Source organism: Pezoporus flaviventris, unplaced genomic scaffold, assembly GCF_033815535.1.
Source record: "Pezoporus flaviventris isolate CSIRO_AGI_PZ_B2104156 unplaced genomic scaffold, CSIRO_AGI_Pfla_v1 ptg000005l, whole genome shotgun sequence".
NCBI classification, from domain to species: domain Eukaryota; kingdom Metazoa; phylum Chordata; class Aves; order Psittaciformes; family Psittacidae; genus Pezoporus; species Pezoporus flaviventris.
Genome location: NW_026892553.1, coordinates 11738161 through 11760731, shown reverse-complemented (window position 1 = coordinate 11760731; position 22571 = coordinate 11738161). Strand labels below are relative to the sequence as shown.

General features: G+C 42.0%; 1 protein-coding gene across 6 annotated transcripts in view; it reads left to right on the top strand.

The window, feature by feature from the left end:
* The first annotated feature begins 178 nt into the window (after positions 1-178).
* The window catches only part of KIAA1210 (KIAA1210 ortholog), a 60951-nt gene continuing 38558 nt past the window's right edge, over positions 179-22571 (top strand). The window contains exon 1 of one of the 6 annotated variants that reach the window (XM_061446029.1): positions 179-197. Coding sequence is in view for 2 of the 6 variants with exons in the window: in XM_061446022.1 (XP_061302006.1) it covers positions 17839-17873 (35 nt within the window). In the remaining 4 variants the exon portion in view is untranslated. Of the gene's footprint in view, positions 198-3674; positions 3733-17679; positions 17874-22571 lie in introns of those variants that run through there. The other 5 variants (XM_061446027.1, XM_061446022.1, XM_061446025.1 and 2 more) reach the window with 5 other exon arrangements.

Sequence of the window (22571 nt, the reverse complement as noted above, 5' to 3'; positions counted from 1 at the left end):
GTTGCCGCCTTCAGTGAGGGGGCCTCAGAACCGGATAGTTTTTGACGCGGCTCCGGCACTAGGTGGTGGTGTGCGGCAGGCGATGGCGAGAGCAGCTCGAGTAGCCCGCGACCCTGCGAGGAACGATGTGCAGCTGAGGCGAGGACGGCTCCGCGGAGGGTGCCGCCGGCCGCCATTCCTTCGCGCGGCTGCAGCAGGTCAGCTCGGGTCGGGCCGGGTAGGGTCAGGGCGCTGCGGTGGCCGCTCCGTGCCGCATGGTCTGACAGAAATTTTGGTCACAATAACCTCGGAGTTGCGTTAGCCGAGTGCTGGAGCCGGTGCTGGCCTGCTGGGACCCGGCCGGTCCCTCCCCGCAATCCATCCTGTGCGAGCCGTTGCTTTCCTGACGGAACAGCACCTTTTTGGTGTGATCGTGCCCAGCTCGAAGTAGGACAGAAGGGAGGAAATTGCCAGAGTTCTGAGGTTTTCCCATTCAGGTTCATACCCCCTGTACCCCAAAGCCACAGAAGCAGCGAGCACAAGGCACTGTTATAACATGAAGGAGTGTCCAGTTGTGGACCTCTCTATTCAGGCTTCTGTTCAGTGGAAATTTTGGTGAAGTAGAACTTAAGATGAAGGAAGTATTAACCTGATGTATCTACTGAATATGGTGTTTACATAGAGCAACTGGAGTGCTCAATACAGCTAAGTGCTACTGCTGTTGCCTACTCCTTGGTATCAGGTGTGAGAAGGCAGAAGTGATGTTTTGGGTCTGAGTAGTTGTCTCTACAAATTGTGTCCTTGCCATCCTTCAGAAAGAGCCCAAATCAGTGTCCAGTCAGAGTATCATCAATTCCTCCACATAAGCGGGTGGTATCATTCAGGGTGTACATGCAGCAGAAATACAGTGTACTAGCCTAGAGCTTGGAGTGTAGCTTGGCAGGTGGTTCGTATCCCTGCTTTAATGGATGAAGGCTGCTTTTACTGAACCTGTCATTGGGACATTTAGTTAAATAAAATTGAAGTAAGTGAGTTTAATTTAATTTCTAATTCTCAGAAGCTTTTAACTCGGTGACCCACTGGGCTACTGATTAGAAGTTTTGTCTTTTGCGATACACTCAAGACCTCTCAGTACTAAAGTACTTAAACAAGTTGGCTCTTGCAAGATAGGGTGTTTGAATCCACCTGCTGTCTTGATTTGATAAGCTCATTGTCTTACTGATCTGCACTTGGACCTTGATCTGCCCTTCCACGGTATACACTGACTTTTGCTTCTACCTGCTGTGTAACTTGGAAATCTCATTGTTTCGTTGCCCTGGTGACTAAAATATGTATCTTGTAATAAAGTAGGTCTGTGTTTTGGTCCTGTTTAGGATAGCAGATAAATCTCTGAAACTTTAGAAGTACTCCATCTAGGAGAATTATTACCTGCATGACAGTTAATTCTGCTCAGTGTAGACATGACAGTTACACATTGTTGTGTTGATATTACCTGTTAGAGGAATAGGTATAGAAAAAAAACAGAAATTTGAAAGGATTTTTTTTCTTTTTTTTTTATAATGCATTTTGTTTAAGAGAGAAGAAAAAAAAAAAAACACACCAAACTCCAGAACAACCCCAACCCTGAATGTGACCATGAACCAGACTCCAAAGGGAGGGTAAAAGCAGCTCTGTTTATGCCTAGTATCCTAGTGAGGTCATCCAAGAACAGTTCATTCTTAGATAAGGAAGGGCCAGGAAATATTGCCAAGATTAATGGAATCTCCAGTTATCTGCCCCACGAGCACTGGTACTGCAAGTGACAGTTGCCCAGCTTCAATCTCTCCTTTTTTTTTTTTTTTACCTTGCAGCATATAAAAAAATATTCATATACCTCAGAATGGATCTTTCTTAAGAGATAATAAAAACAGGCATTTATAAATAAATGGGGATAAATAACATTATGGTAAATGAGTCTGAATGATCTAAATTTATGAACCCTGTGTTATATATTTCTTGCTAGCGAGTTTACTTGGCAATTCCTTCCAAGAGAACTGAGGTTCTACTCAGAATGGAGTTGGCCCCAATTCTAGTTAAATACCACAGGCATTAGCTATTGTCCCAGACAGGTTTTCCTTTCCATTCTGTAGGCAACAATAGTTTCCTCCTTGAAACCATTCTGTTAACAACATCTATAAGATGAGTTGATAAAGCAGTTTCAATATTATGCTCACTTCTTACTAATTGAAGAAAGCATTTGAGCTCAGAGAACTTTCATATCCTTGCAAATAAGAGTAGTTAAGTTTTAAAATATTCCTCCTTGTGTTTTTGATAAACAGCATCTGTTAGGAGATGGAGCAAAATTAGCTGTACTACACCTCAGCATTCTTACTGCTTTATTTCACTTTGGAACTTGTCTGATAGTTTTAATGAATATTTTAGAGCATATTTAATGCTTCTAAACCAAGTGTGCTTTGCCTACCTTCCCCATGACCTTGGCTGCATACACGGGAACCCCATTGTTGCCAAGTCGGTTTGGTCCTTGCATTCTTTCATTGTTCCTTTGGAAGACCTCCACAGGAATTCTTTTTCTCTAAGCTATCCGATTGACAATTTTAATTCATCTAGTCCTCAGATCAAAAGCATAGACCATCTTTCTGCTGGACCCCTTCTTTAGTTTTTATTTCCATCTCCATCACATTCCTATTTATTTTTCAGTTGCATCTTTTGACTTTCTATCTGTGCTAAGTGTGAGAAGAAAGAACTTTGCAATGTGAAGATGACACCATGCCAAAGGCAATCAAGATCCTGTCATTCCTGGAGATAAATGTGTAAACATCTGCAGCATAAAACAGCTCCAGATGGGAAGTTTTACCAAGTGTTAGAAAATGTGTCAGTGCAGGGGTTGGAAAGGCAGAGGCTGCTCATGCTGGAGAGCTGCTTTTCTCAGAAACATACTGATGTGAGTTTGCAACTAAAATCCCCCCCTCCCCCCCAGCCTCATCTTCCCCTTTGCTTACTTGTCTTCTAGGCTGCCAGGACTATGGATTTTGATCCAGTGATGCCAAAAAGGACTGACAGTTGCTGTGAGAAAGCTTGCTCGGGCAATGTGTACAGCAACTACACTAGGAAGTTTTGGAGATGTCTTTTAACTACAAATGAAAATCTGGGTGTGAATTCTCAGTATGGGCTCTGGTTTTGAAAGGCAGCAGATGTCAGAACCAGTCTGGACAAGCTGTAGATACTTCTGGAAGAGGCAAGGGAAAAAAAAAAACCCAAAACATAAGTCTGCCTGTGGTTCTTGCGATGTGACAGTCTCAGTATCCCTGGAAAGCATGCTGGTTGACACTGGAAGAGTAAGTAAAATTCCTGGCTTCCTGAAAATAACAACTTGGATTTGCTTAGAGGTCTGATGAGCCAGGAGGGGTATATGTACCAAAAATAACTGATGACACGAAGGAAACTTGGTGCATTCACAGATTGAGCCAACTCAGTAGTCCTGTTAGGGAGAAGAGGAGATGTGATCTCTGCTCCCTTGGTGTCTGATAGGGAAATGGTGTCCATTGCACGTACCGGTGTGCTTCACAAGGACCGGTTTTACTTACGGCGCCGTTCGCCCGCTCTCACGAGGAAAACTCCCCCCCACCAAGCCCGGTGCGAGGGAGGTGGGGCCTGCTACCTGGTGCGCGAGACCCGGTGACCGGAGTGCGCTCTGGGCGGCGCCGCCCGGGGGCGGTGGGTGCGGAGCAGCGCGGGGCGCTCGGGCGGCGGCCGGTGAGTGGCGGGGTCGGGGAATGACGGACGCGGTGACGAGGCGCGGCTCCGTACCCGCCGGCGGCAGCGGGAGGGCTCCTGCCCGGTGCTCCCGCCCTGCCTTGCCCCTCGGAGCGGGGCCGCGGCGGCGAGAGGTGGGGTTTGGCGGCCGTGGGATAACGCGGATGGGCGTTTCGTGGCGTACGCGAGCGGCGTGAGCTTTCAGTGATGCTCCCTTTGTTCACATGCTCTATTCAGCGGTTGCTGGCCGAGATCTCCTTACTGCTCCCGCGAGTGTGGGGTCTGTCGGGCATCCTTAACTCACAGCCTTGCCGTCTTTCAGTGACATCTCTGCAGTGTGTGCCCTGGAACAGTTTTAACCGATGTTGGTTAGCTGGAGTAGTCACGGTTATTGATACGAGCTGGACTTTGTTTCTTGCATCGTTAGTGGAGTTGCTGGCTGTGTCCCAGGTGCAGAGTATTAAGGCTGGTGTTGGGGTCTGGAGAGTCCATGAGTTCTCGGAGCACGTATGGAATAGAGACATTAGAGAAGTAGTAGGGTCTTGTAAAGGGGAGAGATCTGATCCATAACCTGTAGTGGAATGAAAACACCCACTATGTCTTTTCTTTCACGATTATTTTCTGATAAACTCCATAGTTTAAGAGCTTGATCTTACAAACAACTGTATGCAGGGGTAAAGCCTTAAGCACGTAACGACTTTGAATTTCCAGTTGTAATTATCCTTTGTGCAAGTAGGAGTGGCTCACGTGAGGTCAAATCCTTTCATCAAGGTAAAAAGCTGCAGGCAGGGTATGAGCACAGAATATCCTACAGAATGTCGCTGTAAATCTTTTACACTTTGTGTTGTCCTTCTAGTATTTGGAGGAAACTGGAGGAGGTTGCAGGTAACTTGAAGTATACTTTTAGGAGCCTTCAAGAGGGAAAGGTAGGTTTGATGGCATTATCTTTTATATCTTCATGAATGTAAGTTCTCTATTTCTTTTTCTGTCACACAAAATAATAAATTATAATTAGGGCTCCAGTACCTTTGCAGGTAGATATGAGAAATACAAATACATATTTATCTTGCTGTTATAAAACAAATACAATGAAAAATTAATCCAGTGATTTCATGGGTATGGAATCACTTTCTGCACTCTTTGGCTGATCAGTTGTTTATAGTCTGGTCTTCTTGCTATATAATGTATGGACCAGTACATTGCTAGTGCTTCAGGCCAATTCCTGAAGAATGTTGCACCTGAAAAGTTATGTTGACTTAGTGAAATAGCTCATCTGTTTCTAAACAATGTCAGTAGATGACTTATCACAAGATCAGTTATACTTCTCCAGGCTGAGCTCCTACATAACCATAGAAAAATGCAGTCTTATTGCACAAGTGGGGTGTGAGGTCTGCAGGGATTCCAAAACTGTCCAACCCAAGAGAAAATTTGGGTCCATATCCACAAAATTCAAAGTTGGCTCAGTTCTTACTTGCTATAGTATAAGAAGGTGCGGAGTACTTCTTATCTTGGACTGTATGACTGACTCAAGTTTAGTATCTATATACATTTATGTGATTATGGATGTATAGAAATGCTTTTTCTACTAAGCAAAACCAAGTTGCCTGGACATTACATGAACCAAAAGTAAACTCCTACATTTTTTTTTAGATCACTGTGAGTTGGAAGACTTTTCCACTTATGCTGTTTGCTTCTGTTTCCTTCAAAGATGTGATGGAACTATCCTGAAAATGAAATGTCATAGATTCCTGTGACCACAAATATGGAGATATGCCCAGTGCAGACTTGATGAGTCAAAACTCTTCATCGTTTGGAACCCACAGCATAGCCTTTTGGCTGTATTCAGACATTTGGGAAGTAGATTCCCTTTTAGGCTTCTTTTTTAGTCTTCCCAGGAGCCAGTAAGTGCAGACTTAACCAGCAAAAGTTAACTTTTATAACTTAAGAAGTTTTACTGGCATTGGCTTCCATTTCAAAATTAATACTTGTCTCCACTTGAAATGTGTATTATCTACCAGTCAGAGAATTTACTGCAGAGAAATGCAGAGCTATGTTTTCTTTTAGCAGAAGATGCACAACAGTCAAGCAAGAAACAAGAAATTGTGCTTGGTCTGAAGACCAGCTTAACACAGGCCCATTTATTTAGATTCTAAATTAAATAAGTTTATTTAGACATCACTGGTTATTTAGAATATTTCATAAGAAAGCACTTGCTGTGAGTGCAGATACTGGGATCGTGCATAACTTTGAAAGAAGGTCTGAGATGTTTCTTGGTTCTGAAGAGCTGTGAAAGTGGGCACTCAGTGAACAACGCTTTGTGTAAGTGGGAGAGGGTCTAATATGTTTAATACCAACAAACACATCTTTAATCATTACTCTAATCTCTGCTAAAATCCACTACAAGTTTGACCAGAATGCTTAGTGTATCTGATACTGTTGAAGTGTGTTAGAGATTCATTCATATTTATTTATATGAGCTCTCTCTCTCTGTAAATGCAAAGAAAGTACACATTAGTTTAGCAAGCTGAGGAGCTAATTTTTTATGTATCTTTTTTCTCCTGAGGATTTTCAGTAATCCTTGTGTTTGTGCTGTGGATTGTGTATGTGGTGTGGTTGGTCTCAGTATCTTTGGTTATGTAACAGAAGCATCATCCTGTGCAGTGAGTCAAACTCAGCAGCAGACTGCAAACCCAGGCTATGATAGGAAGAGCTGAATTCAGTGGAAAAGCTGTCATTGATTTTAATGAGCTCTGGATATGGCCCAAACTCAAGAATCGTTGTCTTGACTTTATTGGAATGCCACCAGCATCATGTTGAGTCATGCGTAGACAGGTACATATACATCCTCTTCAAGTTTAAAATAGCTTTTAGAAGGAATGCCAATGCCACAAGCGTAGATGCTATTTGAATTTCATCAGTTTCTTCTAAATGAATTCAAACACATGTCAAGTAACAAAATCTCATGCAATAGGTTTCAGTGGAAATGCAGTCCTGTCCCTTCGTCATCCCCCTAGATGAGTTTTTATGCCAATTCTTCTGTCTGTTTAAGGTCAATCTATTGCATAGTTTAAGCATAAAACTAAATAGATTTCTCTCCATCTGGAGAGGTTTATCTCCATATCTTTGGTTGACAGCTTACATGTGCAATGGAAGGAGTACTACAAGTTAGAACTTGAAATCACCTCTTTGAGTAGCAGACACAGGGGTTTGCAGCTGATGTTATTAACAACGGTCGTTTTAACTACTGTTCCTCCCTCGCCCCTGCTGACTGTTGCATTTCCCCTATAAATCTCATGAGATCTCATCAGGTCATAGCTCGCACAGCCAAGTGATCATATGCAAGACTATGAACATTCTTCTGACCAAACAAAACCAGGCAGAACTGCCAAAATACATACTCAGTTTGAATGCAGGATCATTAAAGATTCAGAAACTGAAAATGAAAAAAGCATCAATTATTATTTCCTATACCTACTTGTTGAAGCTGTCACGTAGTTTTTCCAGCTCAGGAATGCTGAATTTGGGTGGCTGCAGTTCTTGAAGCTCTTAAAACTGTAGGAAGTAACGAGTGTCTTATTTCACAGCTTCTTTTTCAATTGCTGCTTAAAAGCCTGCGGGGGAAATGGAGGTTAGTTCATTGTTTTGCTTACAACTTTGACGCCCTCTCTGGAGCTAACCTTAGGAAAATGGTATGTGAAGGAGTTATATGGCCAATCCTGCTTTCACTGCTGTTCCTTGGCTTTTCATCTGCTGTTCCAGCCCTTTCTTCTTTCTGCTGAACATGCATTTCTTAAATTTAACTGATATTTACTAGTAGCAAGAGTTTGCCATCATTCACAGACATCTGTTCAATATTACTGTTATAATTTGCCAGGAAGCATTACAGTAGCTTGCAGTCAAGGGTGTTCTTTCCTTTCTTCCAGTTTACACTTTACGAGACCATTTCTGTATTGTACTAGTTTATGAGGGAAAGGATACCTGCCAGCAGATAAGGGTTAATTCTTCTGTAGTTTGGCTGGTTCTTTGCCAGTCTTTGCTCTTTTGAGTGCCAAGATTTTATATATATATATAAATTCCTAGCCTAGGAGAGCTGAAGCTACAGCCTTTGCCATGCAACCTGGGGATATTTGTCTTGCTCTGGATTGTGGTGTCTGGCAAACCTGCACCTTTCCCAGGCCTGTTGCTGACTTGCTGTATGGGGCTGCAGCCAGATAACAAGAGTATAAGGCTCTTCCTTGCAGTGTCAGGATAAATTTTATGCCTATGGTTCAAGGAACTATATTTGTATATTCCTAAGCACTGGTATAGACAAGAGGGGGAAGGTTGAGAGATGATGCATTCTCTCATCCTGTTTTCTTTCAAACAGTGTCAGGATTTCTGAGTTCTCCTGAATTTACTTTGTTTTTCTTTTTTTTAAATATATGATACATATCATTATTTCAGCAGGAGGAAGTGAAGGGTGAGGAAAAGCAAGCAGGGTAGGTAGGCTCTGTACTTTTCTTCTCATATGAGAGACAGTCCAAGAGTTTCTCTATAAACTATAGACCCATAACATAATAACTCAGGAATATGCTACAAGGAGGAAGTGTGTATGAACAGTGTTTGCTTGATTTTGTTGCCTTTTCAATCTATATATTGTATTTGAGTCTGCCAGCAAATGATCCAACACTTGTAGGGATCTTGTGGATTTATATTATTGTCTCTTTAAATCTTAGTTAAAAAAAAAAAAAGGGAAATGTCACCACAACATTATGGAGAATGGGGCACAGAAAACCTCCTGTGCATTGGAGAGTAAACTCTGCTGGAGATGCCTTGTGTTCAACACTAATGAAAGATTTTTCCAAATTCCTTTATTCCTTTTTTTTTTTTTTTCCCCATAATGTCAAGAAAGACCTTATTTGCAGATGCATAAAGCTGTAAGTGCTTAAACATTCTGGTCTTTGAAGGAGTCATAGCATGCAGCTATTCAATGTCAGAGTGTGTTTCAAACCCACAATGCACCATGTTTGTATGCTCCTAAGAGTTCAAGAGCATGCAGAACATTAGACTGTTCGTACACCTGCTGTTAACTACCAGCATGTACTTTTTTAATGTTCTTACAATAAATGAGCTTAAAGCAAGAAATCTGAGTCAAGGAAAGACTCCTTTATCTCAGAAGTTCTTGCTTTAGTTGATTTGCCAAACTTCGAAGCTATGAATAAGGGTTTATATTATCTTTTTAATGTGAAGCAGTGGAAAATGATGGAATAGAGGAAAATAGAGGAAAGAGGAGAAAAGAAACAAACCAGTCATTACTGTTGTGATGAGTCTGAAGAAACTATGTTATAAACAATACCACAACTTTTGTGGTTTGGATTAGAAGAAAAAGGGAATACAAGCAATTTACGTGCTCTGATTCTGGTGATCACATTTCTTCTGCTCTGCTGGCCCTCAAACCACGGCCATTGCTGCTGCTCTTAATTCTGCAGTGACATGGGGCATAAAGACAGTCATAGGGTGTCACTGAGGTTGTTATTTTACTATAGAGCAAGGTCATATGCCCTTGTTCCTCCAAAGGAAATATACTGAAGATTTTTTATTTTGGAGGAAGGGGTGTTACATTTGTAGTGTGTATGGGATTCTTCAGAGATAGTGTTTTTGTAACTGATTCTGATAAAGATAACAACTTACTAACACTGTTTTTACAGATGACCAGTGGTTGTTCTGCAACATTAAATGGCATTTCCTTTGCATGTTTTTTACTAACATCCCATTACATGGGATGGTGAGAAAACTTTGCACAAACTAGGAATAAAATCCAGAAATCTTACGAGGGCTTTGTGTTTGTAGTTGGTTGCGGTTGCATTTGTGAAATATTGAATCTCATCTGCACTGAGAAAATATTACAATATACGCATTGTGTAATCAGGAAAGTGGTGCCAATCTATCCTGTAACTTAGCTCATCAACCTTTGGTTGCTTTTAAATACTAGCTACTTTTATACACATTACATATAAGTAGTCCTCTGTAGTTGCAGGGATTGCTTAGTATTTTCATGAGCAAAGGATGCTCTCTGAGTGCAGAACAAGCATGGCTAATCTTTAAACTTCACACTGTCTTATCTCTGGGCAGTAGACTGAGTCCCTTGAGGACTCAATTAATACCATGCCAGGCAGTATCAGTTGTATCAGCATCTACGTTATATCCAAAGGAGCTGTTTCCTGAGAGGATGTTTGTATTCCTGTGTAGGTGCTGATGTAGCCTGTGGGAGGGGTCGGTGTCTTTTCAGCCACTTGGTGTATGGTGACAACTGCTTGTCTTCCTGTTTGCACCTGCAGCATCAGCTGGTATTTCACTGTATGGAAACTACCTGGGTTGAAGGAACTGCTTAGTAGTAAGGATTCTGTATGTGCAGTCAGTGCCAGAGGATCTCAAGTAAAGAGGCTGTTTAAAGGCTAGCAATAGGGGTTGGAGGAGTGAGGCTGGGAGTGGCATTTATCCCAAGAAAGCTGTAGATATCCCCTAATCTCTGTGGTAAAGCAGAAAGATACTAAAGCATGGTCTTAAGTTTGTAATGACTCTAAACTGCAGCTTTTTCAGGTACTGGTGATGCTGGAATGACAGACCCATCAGCTCTGTGTATTACTTAAATGTATGTACAGATCTGTGGTTAAACTGTTTGAAATGGGAAAGACCAAGCGGAAATCCAGTTGAAGCATGTGGTTATGAGTTAGTGACACAGAACTATAGCTTATTCAACAATTTTAGGAAAAATTCTTCTGCAATTAGCTTATTTCCTGCCTCTGGGTATTTATTAGATATTTTCCCTTCCCATTATGATGGGAACAGCTCCAGCATATTTAAGAGACAATCGGGAACACACTTTGGTATTTAAAGGTTCCCAGAACTTGAATTTTGAGCAATGCATTGGGCTGCTGTGCAAGGACTCTGCTGAGCTGCGGGTTTGTTCTGGTGAAATTGGCTCAGTATGAGGTATTTTTTATTATGTGATGATTTTAAAACTCTGGACAGGCTGGGCCAACTCATGTAGTGCAGTCATTGATTTCAAATTTAACTCAGTGTTTCAATGCCAGTGATCCTGTAAGAGTTCCCACGGCTGAAGGCTGGCTAGTGAACTTAGAGTTATCTTGGATATTTATAGGGTGCCTATTCTTGTAGGGTCCTTCTGGCTCTCCTTATTGAGCAAGGGAGCTCAACCAGGAGCTTTGGGTTCAATTGCAGTTTGTGGATTCTAGAATAGTCACTGAATTAGTCTGCCTCAGTCCTCCCAGCTGTATCTGCAGTATGGAGTAATATATTCTGTGCAGAGGGACGCAGGTCTGGTGTTTGTGATTAATCTTGCAGATATCAAGTGGTAGGAGTAAATTTATTACTCAATTCTTTCTACTTATTTTGCAGTTTGTGGAATGAGCCAAGTGTTGTACTTGTGCCTTTATACAGAGGAAAGCTACCAAAGAAAGCGTGATATTGCCATTGCCTACTAATTTGAGTTAAATGTCAAGATCATGCAGTTTTGACTTTTATTTTTCTGTTCCTTTCCCCTTGGAGCAATAAAAGCTGCAGGCAGGACATTCTGGGACCCCACTGCCCTTCTCTGGAGGTTAATGGTCACTTTAGCCTTGTGTGTGCAGGCACTGGAGTCAGACAGCCTTTTCCCCAGAGCTGCGCTTCTGTGATTTCCGGTATTATGACTTCAGCTGACAGCACCGAGATGGTATCAGAGATAACCTTCGCTTTTGAATTTTCATTTCAGTCATCAGGATGTTGATGGCTTTAGGAATATTATTCCAGATGTGTGAGTCTCTGGTTCTCCTCTTGTTTATACCTGTACACACAAATTGGGAGTAATTCTGGAGAGGTGGGCCTACATTTTAGGGCAAAACTAATATACATGGGAAGTCATTAAACTTGATTGCTGTTCACAGCACAAACATTAGTGGCAATGATGGTCTGATCTGTCTCCAAAGGAGCTTGGCAGGAGTATTGCAAGGACATAGACTGGATCTATCCCTAGAGAGGAATTTGGGAAGAATGGGGTGTGGAAAACTCAATTCATTATTCACATCGTCTCAGGATATTTGTTTAGACTCACTGTTAGCTCTGATGTTCGACATCTAGACTAGGCACTGGTCCATATGCCTGTAGCTACGTACTGCCTTCTCACATTTCTTTCCAGATGGTCTTGTGTATTGGTGCCTGCCTGAATGCTGAGAAGGAAAAGTTATGTTGTTGGAACTTAATATTTTTAACATGGTATTTTCTTAAGTCAGAATGTGTAGAAATAGAGCTCCTTTGTTCAGCTTCTGCACTCCCCACCCTTAGACAAAAGAACCATAGTTTCCCAGTATATTAAATATTGACCATGCTCCTATTTTCACAGGAAATACCAAGCTCTTCCACTGTGTCAAAAATAATCTGCTTTTCATCCAGACTCATTAAAATCTTAGGTTTTTAGATTTATGATCTTGGATGAGAAAAGATACGTGAGAGGCAGCACATCCTGGCTATATTGTGGGTCTATACAGGGATGCTGTTACTTTTCTATAAATAAATGACATATTTATATGCAAATCAATCCTTGTAGATTTGTAAAATGTCAAATACTTCTATCTCTATCACTTGTTTGGCAATTGGTGTTTTCTGACACTGAAGCCTGAGTTTACATCTGTGATCCTGTTGCAAATCTAGGGGAAATTACCTTTCAAAATGGCCTGACCTTCATCTCTAGATAATCCAGGGAGAGTTCACATGTGACTGTGGGGACACAAAGGACAGATTTAGTAGACCAGTATCTTTATGGCCATATTTAGAACTCAGTAACGCACTGAATACCCCACATCACAGTTTTCTTTCACTCCTTCCTCAGAGGTGAAGACAGAGTGTTTGTGGTAAACTGCAAGAAATGATTCAACCTCAGAATTACCAAACACTGGAATCAAAGAGCTCATATGTATTGCTGCTTTCTTTACAAGATCCTTTTTATCAAAGGAGCTTATGGGAAGTCCTCTAACCGGGAATAACAACTGAAATCCCCCCAATCCCACACATTGCACACAAAGTGTAAAAATAGACAAAAATTAGATCAACATAGAGTAATTACACTCCAGGCCAAGTATGGCAAATTCTTCAGGCTTATATGCATGAATACAAAGCTGATACAGGGCATAGTTAGAGGCCCCTGACTTTCAGTTTCAGAGACAGGCTTTGACCCTTATTTTCCTCCTAATATTAATCACAGATGGATGTATAAACTCTGCAAGGCAGAAATCCTCTTATCTCTTCACTTCTTTGTTTTCTACACAGTACTGTGTTTGATTGCAGCCCTGTTTGTTTAGAGCTCTGATGCAGCTTTCATCAGTGATGCATATTTAATTGTTTCTTTAGCATTGAAAGAGCTCTCACTGAAAATTTCCAAGCCAAGCCTATTTGCCAGCCTGGCAATATCACTTGTAAGAAAGCTGAATCAATTTCTGCTTCAGATAATTATTTCCTGAGAGTTGCATTTGTGTTAGCACACAGGTAAACAATCAACATGCCCAATGCAGTGGTATGGAAAGAGTGACTTGCAGTGTTATTGGTTAGATTTCTGTGGAGGGTTTATTCCATGATGCAATGAAAGGAGTGCTTTACATGCAGTTCAGCTGGAATGGCACATTTTTATAAATACTTGGACAAGATCAAATGCAGCATAAAGAAATAGCCTGAAAGTTCTCAGTCAACCCAGGCTTCATTGCTCAGTGGTGAAGACATGAGAACTGGAAGCTAGGCTGTTGGATTTGCCCTACCTACCTCATTTGGTGTTGACACACTAACAGGGTCACTTTTTCAGAGTGACACAAATGAACAGAAAATATCAGTTGTTTGGGGGTACACAGCCCTGCCCTGAAAGGAGGGAAGGGTCTCTGCAGCTGCATAGCTTCAACGACATCATGAGATGCAGGAGGGCATGTGGTGCTGGGAAAGGTGGAGAGAGGTAAAGTAATTGAAAAGTGCAAAATATTGCTAGGGGTACAAATGCAACATATGTAAGAAATACACAGGATCTTCATTATATAAAATCCAGGTGCCCATAGATCAGTATATGATAGCTCAGCCCATTGCAGTGGTGATAGGAGGAGCTGTAAACCTCCTTTAGTGAATTCTCACCTGATAGACACTGGTTTTTGCAACAGCAAAACCTACCAGAGGAACGCAGTCCAGTGTGACTTTGTTATAGTGAATAGGAGAGGTGGATGTAGCCTTGATTTTGGTAGAGGCTAAAGGCTGAAAATGAGAGACCAAAGTCTGCCTTGTTATCAAGAATTCAGTTCAGAGACGCCAAAATACAAACGGAATCTGAAATGGCAGGATTTCAGTTCCTACCTCTACATTTGTTGGTCAAAGAAAGTTTCATTGTTTTCTGAAAGTAAATTAAAAAGCTATATAAATCAAACACCCGTGTTTGTGAATCATGGGATTTCCTGTGTGATGACTGCATGCACGCCAGCTCTGAATGGACATTTTGCAAAGTGTGAAGTGGTGGGTACCTGAGAGCTGGGGAGGCAAGGACGTTGTGAACCCTCAGAGATCTTGCAAGAGGCTGTAAGAAAAGGAGTAGGTCTGTCGGACATGAAACATATTTTGAGTTGCTGGTTGTGTGTGTAGCTCCTAACACTCCTGCTGTCAGGCTGCTGGCGTGTACCTTGTGTATGTATGTATGTGTAGGAAGTGACTGTGGAAACATGCCAGTGTTTTTTAGCTCACTTTGACTTTCCCTCGTTGGATTACTAAGTGTGTTGGTTACTTATGTTGAAGAGACCTTTCTTGCAATGACACAGGTGAAAATGCCTGTGAAACAGCCACCTTACTGATTCTAGGAGCTATATTTTGGTGCAGGCATTTTTCAGGGATTGGGTTCCTGGGCCTTGCTCAGACCTGCCTCCCTCATTCCCTTTGGAGAAATTAAGAAATTTGTGGAGAAGTTTATCAGGCACTGGGAGCTCTGCTGCTACCTCTCCATCACTGCCAGTAGCACTGTGGGAGGGCAGCTTGCCACCTGCTCTGCTTCTGTCTGCAGACTCAGAAGATGAACTGAGGTGTATTTGGATGTGCAGTGGTCACAGGGGTGTAGGCTGTTGAGGGAAGGCACTGACAGTGAGTTTGAAGAAGCCAATAGGGAAGACTGTAATTTTCAAAGGAAAGTGGGCCCAGACTGGGCTATTTCAATCAAGCCAAGCCACAAACTTTAGAGGAAATCCAGATCTGATTCAGCTTCCAGGTGTTTAAACTTGCTGTCTTCCCTATCTTTAATGCACCATCTTTACTTTGCCAAAGTCTGTATTTGTGGTTATTTGTTGTTCATCTATTTTCCAAGCTGAAAACAGTTTAATTAATTAACTGGCAGTAGAGCAGCCTATTTGCTGTAGCACTTTGCAAATGAAGAGCTAATGTCAGCACAGTGACTCTTTGGCTGTCAGTCCTGGGGTAAAGTCTTACTTGCACTGATTTACCTGTGGACATAGAGCCATGATGTTTATCAGCATCTGAGATTCAGATCTGTACCCAAAAAGCTCAGTGTGTAGCAATTTGGAGCTCTGCTAGTGATAGGCAGAGCAGTGAATAAGAAATGGTACCATGAAGTGGCTTGGAGACTGATATGAAGATAGAGAATCAAAAACGATTGAATCCTGAGGTGGGGTAATTATTTTTAATGACTGTTTACTAGTCTGTGCTTCTTGGAAAGTGAGGGGGTTTCTAGATGGTGCAATGTCTGTTGCTGAACTGCCAGCTCCTGGGAACAGGTCTGTTTGACCTAAATGGAACCCAATAGATAAAGATTTGCATATTCAAGTAAGTTATTTCAAGACAAAAATACATGAAAGAAAAAAGAATAGTGAAAGGAAATGTATTCTGAAGGCAAACTGTGTGAGGAGGTTAGGAGACAGGGAATCTGCTTCATGTTAGCAAAAGATCTGAGCTTTTGAAGCTTGTGGGCCAGTTATTATACCAGTTAAAGTGACGAAATTCTTCCAAAGCCATCAGGATTACACCCTTCCACTGGCTTTAGGGATTGGGTCTTCTCACTGGCAGGCCATTAGATTTTTTTTTCTTTTGAACACAAATGTGAATTTCTCATAAGGTCTCCTTCATTTCTTACTAGAAATGTTTCTGTTGGCAGCATTTTCTGGACTAAATGCCAAGCAGATTTCAGATGCGATCCTAAGTCCAAGGTTTTGTACATTAAGCCAGTCAGAAGGTTTCTCCAGTAATCTCTAGGAATTCCTTCTTGGCGGTTGATAGCCAAAACTGGAGCCTTGATTTTTGGCTCTTTTTCTGCAGGCTTTTTCTAGTGGCTGGAGCCTAATGCTCTCTAGTTGGCCTTTTCTATTGGGATTAAGAGTTCAGCATGAAGTCATCATGACAAATGCAATAATTGAGGACAACAGGGAAGCTCACTGGGTAAAGCTTCAACTGGTGTTACTGTGTTTTTGCTTCTTTGTCTTTTCCCAGGAGAGAGAAAGGTAGCAGGTTAAGGTCAGGTTTGATTTGTAGCTCTTGTGTGCATGGCACTGAAGTTGGCTGCTCGTAGAGGTTTTCCCTTCCCTGTTATGCGAGAAAATAGAGTGGAATATGATTTGGTTCCTGTTTGTGATGGCCCTTGCACTTGCTGCTGTTTATTACGTGTGTCATGGTTTTTCTTTGTGTAAGGGGCTTTGTAGAACGTAGCCAAATGGTGTTCTCTGTTTATAGATTTCAAAGTTCTGCACTGTTGCAAAACTAGCTGAATCAGTTATGGGACTCCTCACCAGAGTGTGTTTCTCAAACTTCATGTGTCTCTTACAGGAAAGGTGTTATCATATTTCTTTCTTAGTATTCCAAAAGAACTGTTCCACTTAGGTCTGGTTTTGCTTCTCAATGCCTTTAAATGAGCTTGAATAGAAATACTTATATAATACTTCCTCTTACTGGCCTGCCAGACCCAAGTATTGAAATGTTACATAGTAGCTGAGAAATACAAATAAATGGGATTTTCTTCTGATATTTTAGGAAGAAGTGTAAATCTTCCCATTGCAATTATGATAGTTATGAGCTTAGTACGCTTAATTATGCATGCTTGTTTTTTAATCAATAGCTGATACCAAGACACGTGCCTCCAGAACAGGCTAACACTTTGTTTCTGGCTGCTGATTCTCCCTGGTTGTGTGCAGGCAGCACAAGCAATGTCTTGTGTCACCTCTCTGCTTTTACCTCAACAGAGGTCATTAACAGCTGTGATACATTTCCATATGAATTTATTGCAGAGTCAGAAATTTGTGAAGCTTGGGTCACCCCCTTGGATGAAGCTGCTTGAGGTTTCTATTCCCCAGCATTAAACCGTAGCCATTTTCCTCCTTTCACAGCCAGTGAAGACCTCCTTAGCTGTGGTAGTGAGGAACTATGGTTACTCGCTGATACGGGGGGCATCATCAGGCAGTGTTTGTCTCACATGGTGTGTGTACTGGCTGCTTTAAATTCCAGGGCTTTTTGCCTGACGTTGCAATATTGCAGGGATTTATTTTTTTATTTTCTTTTTGCTGTTAATGTGCAGAGTAGCTTGTTAGAATAGACTGTGATTTACAGAGAGATGGGGTAATGCCTGTTCTGGAAGTTCCCCGGCACCCTCTTTGTGCTGGAGAATGACTACAGTTTTTAGTGGTTATTTCAAAGATGTTGCAAGTTTTTTTCTGTAGCCTTTCTCTGTCTAAAACCTAACAACAACAATTAATCTCCTCAGGACTTCTCCACATCCTAATTACAACCAAGCCTCTCATTAGTCCCACAGGGAGACAGAATCAAATGCCATATGGTATTTTACACTTAGGATGCTGTGCTTACCAGGAGCTGGAAGGAGACAGGAAAAGGGGGAGTTAACAAATTCATAACCATTTATGGAACAGGCACAGCCCTCCTTGGACCCAGTTCAGCAGAGTCTGAGGGCCTCAGATCAGGAACTTTATCTGGCTGGTAATTGCATCGGCATGCTGGCTTTCTTGTGTGCGTGCATGGGCATTTGGTGAGCAGGATACGAAGTTGCAGGATCCACACACCAGGATGAATTAAGTGTGCACACGTCTCGCGGGAAGGACCATGGCTGGGTTCTACGGTTGCCTGAAAAGTAAAAAGTAAGTGCCATGCTGAGCCCTCCCCTCCACCTTTCCCAAGTGAGCTGAGTCTGGGGCATACTTTGAAATGCTGTCTGTGTTGTATTTCAGCAGCAGCACTGAACAAAGTGCTTATGCTTTGAGGATGAGGTACCATTCTGAGTGCAAAAGTGCAAAAAATCAGTCCTGGCTGAAATACCACATTGGTGAAAATTGGTCATGTTTTTTCCCTTGGAGGTATAAACATGAAACATTGAAAAAGGAATTAAGAACCCTTTCCTGTCTAATTATAGCAAGAGGGAAAAATGTCCTCTTCCTTATTAGCCATATTGTTCATATATTAACATATAAAAATAAGAAATACAGAAATGCACACTGGCTTTTAAAAAATACTCAGAAATGTGGCAGTGAATGCTCTTGAGAACTTGATGTGCTCAGTTTTTGTATAAGCAACCTGAGGTTTGTTTCTGTAATCACTCCCTGTTGACAGATTTGGTTGTATTTAAAATAAATATTTTTATTGCTTCACTGACATATTCTGCTGAAGCAGACTATAAAGGGAGAAGAGAACGGGACAATGCATGTTGGTCTTTGTGCTTTAAACCACCCTAAAGATATGTTCTGTTTTCCCTTTGACGTTCTCCCTGCTAGGGAATGGAACAAAAATTTCTGCTGCACAAACTGAGCAGTGGGTTTTGACAATGTTTTGCATCAGCAGACTGTAGAGGGCTCTTTTCTTGCATAGAATGTGGGATGGCAGAACGTGGAAGTGCACAGTGAAAGGCTAGCAAAGTTGTATCTTGAGGCTTAAGATGTGAATGCTGATAGTTAAAGGTATGGGTAGCTCCTGGTTAGCAGAGGGGGGGAAAGACATTTCAAAAGTGAAGCTGGCAGGTCACTGTTTCTCCTTTGCCCTTAGAAAGGTTGTATCCCTCTAACAACAATTTGTCTCCCATTACTCTTGTAGAAATGTGCATTGTCAAAGGCACACAATTCCTGTGGGATTTCAGTTAGCATTTCCATCCTATATTGCCTCTTTTCCTCCTTTGAAATTTGTAACAATGTCTATGAGTGGGAATTAATGTTTGGAAAGTAAGTCTGCCTTAGATAAAGGGGGAGGATGCAGTGAGAACTAACAAAAGGGCTAAGAACAAGTCCTGATGAAGTTAGGAGGATTGGTGCTTGAATTGTTCCCCCCCCCCAGAATCCTCCAGCATCTAATGCAGTTAGAAGAAAACTGGAAGTCTGAGCGAAGCTAAAACAGCCAGGCAGATAAAGCTTCTTTGGTGTGGTGTATGATCCTGGTAGATCCCCACCTCATTTATGAGGAACTGGGGTTTTTTTCTTCAACGCATTCTTATTTCTTGTTACTTTTACAAGTTACACTTGATATCTAGACAGGCTGTATTCCTCAACCTGTTATTTCAGCCCTGTGATGTGTTCCCAAGTGCAATTATTAGTACTTAGCAGTCATTACAAATTTCGTGTATTGCTTTGGCTGTGATTATTGAGGTTAAAATGAGTCTGAGACACCAACTGCAATAACAGTGATACTTTTAGCCTATGATTAATTTTGGATGAAATTTGTTTGGAGTTTGACATGAAGTATTTGTCTTTCTGGACCACTGGGTTATTGGAACAGCTTCCCCAGATCCTCACGTGGCCGTTTGACCTGTAGGAGTTACTTGCTTTCTGATTTAAAACTGGTTTGGAATGAAAAGACTTTTATGTTTTAAGCAGTTGGCTTGAGTATGAGCAGGGATTTGGCCAAAGTGCATAGAGCTCAGCCTAAGCCATGGAATTGCTTTCCATTGCATTGACACTGGGAAAACACCTGGGCTGTTTGAAAAGCTGTTCTGCGTAATGCTCTCCTGTGTTGCTGTCACACTTACCTTCACTCACTCACATTTTGCAAGGGGAGCAAATGCTCTGCCTTGGTACACTGCAGTAATGTATGTCTGAGTATGATCTCTGTGCAGAGAGCCGTGTCCCTGTGCTTTGTTAATGTTCTTTTATGATATATCTCATAAAAAATAAAAAGCCCAAAGCCTAATTCAGGTAATTATTCATCACAGCCCCCATCTTGGCTGCTATTCCACTGAAATAAATGTTTTAGTTTGCTTTTATATTTCTCTTTAACCAGCATCTGCAACCTTAAGAATCTTAAATTGTTCTTCCAGTAAGTTTATAGTTCATTGTCCTTGCTACAGAGTTTTGTTGTGCTTGGTCCTGGTATGGTGTCAGAAAGATATTAGACCTGGACACATAGAATGAAATTTTCTAAAGCCTGTGGAAGAACTTTTTCATATATCTCTCAGTTTTTGGTACTAGCCAAATACATAGTTATGAGCAGAAAGTGTGGTTGCTGGAATACTAAGGTTCACTGATGGTCAAAGCAAACTGCCAATTTCCAAAGACAAGTATAGTATGTTAGAAGTTATATAAAATATTTGGCTGAAGGCTTTGCATGCCAGCTCAGAACTGGTTTCTATAGCAGACTATAAGCAAATGTATTTAACTGGTCAGTATTTCATGTGGTCACTCAGGATTTCGTGGTGCCTTTCACGAGCAATCCCAGAATTATGGACATATTTCAGTTTGAATGTGTTCTGCTATGCCAAGCTCTGCAGTTCCAGTAGGATATTGTATTATTTTCTTTTAGCCCAAAATTGTCAAGAAGTACTGATGTGCACTCTTGTCCTGCAAAGAAGTTCAGCATTTGGGCAAAGCAAGTTCATCAATGGGTGCATCAGTATAATTTTTAATTTATTTTTAGATCATTTGAGATGAAAGTCATTGTAAATATGAAGTGATGTTATGACCACAAAATCAAGTAAAATGTGTTTTCTGGATTAGCTGCTGTTGCTCTGGTGCTGTAGCTCGTGTTGTTGCCTGTCCAGATGAATCTTGGGAAGAGCTTTTGGTGTTTACTGGGACTGTTGCAAAGATGGTGTAGATAGATAACCAGCTGAGCTGTCTGTTCACTGCCTCCCTCACCCTTGCCTCAAGCCCTGTTGTTGGAGAGGCTCACAGGGCACAGTGGCAGGAGTGCCAGAAGTCCCTTCATTCTTGGTGCATAATCCACTTCTTACAGCTTTTATATGTGTGTGGGGTCCTTACAGCTCTTGGTTCCCCTTCCACGGCAAGCAGCTATTGTTTTAGTTTGGACACTAGCAAGTGAATTGTAAGTGGTTTAAAGCTCCACCAACTGCTACCGAAGTAGCAGCTCGGCACTGTGGGGAATGGGGCAGTTTAAAACTGTTGGTTCTTCTCTGTCAGCAGCTCATTCGCCTCCTGTGGCCCCTCTCACTTTCTGAAGGCATGTAATCACTGCAGGGTTGAAGTAGCTGTGTTTACTGACTGTCAACAACACATGATGCTTTGCCATTTGGCACAGTTTAAGACATGGAGCATCTCTCCAGGTGTCTCAAGTTATTTAAAGTGAGACACTGAGTCCTCTGGACGTCTTGCTCGTGGCGTCCCCCTGCATACCTGTGCTTAGCTCGGCAGTGGTCTGTGGGGTCAGTGGGGCTGTCAGGAGGCCATGCAGCTTTGGAGTTGGTGTGTGCTGCTTGGGAGCTGTGGCAGAGCTGGTGCCATGGTCCTGTGGTGACCTGGGGGTCTGCGTGTGTGGCCAGCGAATTTTGGGGAGGTGAAATGCTTCCTATGAACACTTTGGATTCTTATGTATTTGTTTACCTTTATGGTGCATCATGTTATTTATTGTACACACAGGATTTCCCAACAAGGGCAAGAATCCCTCATTAGCTGCTTTTCAGTGGTGCTTTTTTGAGAGGAAAATATCTGAGGATGAGAGGTGGTTCCTGTGCAGCAAAGCAAGTCCACCAGTGCAGAGACAGCCCCTGGATCCGCATAGGAGTTACAATACTGGGTTTTAAGAAACAGCTTATGGAATGTGCAAGAGGCAGAGCATTGAACAGGAAGGTGGAGAGCTCTCCCAGCTGGGGCAAGTCAGGCAGGGTGAGCTGAGGTTAAAGGACTTCCCAGGCATTGTGAGTCTCTCAGTCCATGAGCATGTTCCTGTACATGGCAATCATACAGAGCATTTGGACATTTGTGAGCATTTTGTCTTGAGCTCACAGGGATTGTTCAGTGCTATGCCTGGTATTAAATGTGTGGAAGCTTTAAGTCTCTTTTCTTACTCAGGAATAGTAGAAAGGGTGAACGAAAGCAGTCAGGAGGTGGCAGAGCCATGGTACTGCAGACAGTTGGGCACAGTTAGTACAATGGTGCTGTATTATTAACAAAAAGATCAACTATTTGTCTTTGTTGATTCATTCCATTCAACTCATCTCTGTGCAAGAAGTTCAGTTCTCGCTTAATACACCACTGAGTCACTCCACGTCTCCCAGTCCCCCTCATTCTGTTCATGTTTCTCTCTGGACAGTGTTTGTTTTAGCAGCCACAGTGATGTGGTACGTTTGCTGGCTGTTAGGTAGAGGAATTCCAAGCAGTCATGCCTGTTTGTATGGTTTCAGTAGAACAGTCCTCCCCTGTCACCAAGGTGATGAATATTTGACAGTTGAGCATCTCTAGTGCTTCCTGTTCTACTTCTCTTGCACTGGAGAAGTAGAGGTAGAAGCTTCTTGGTTTGGGACAGTCTGCAGAATGTGATTCTCACTCTCCTGCACCATTTGACATTGTTTTGCCAGACTGAGCTGTGAAAACATCTTGTCATAATTTTGCCTTGTGTTCTCT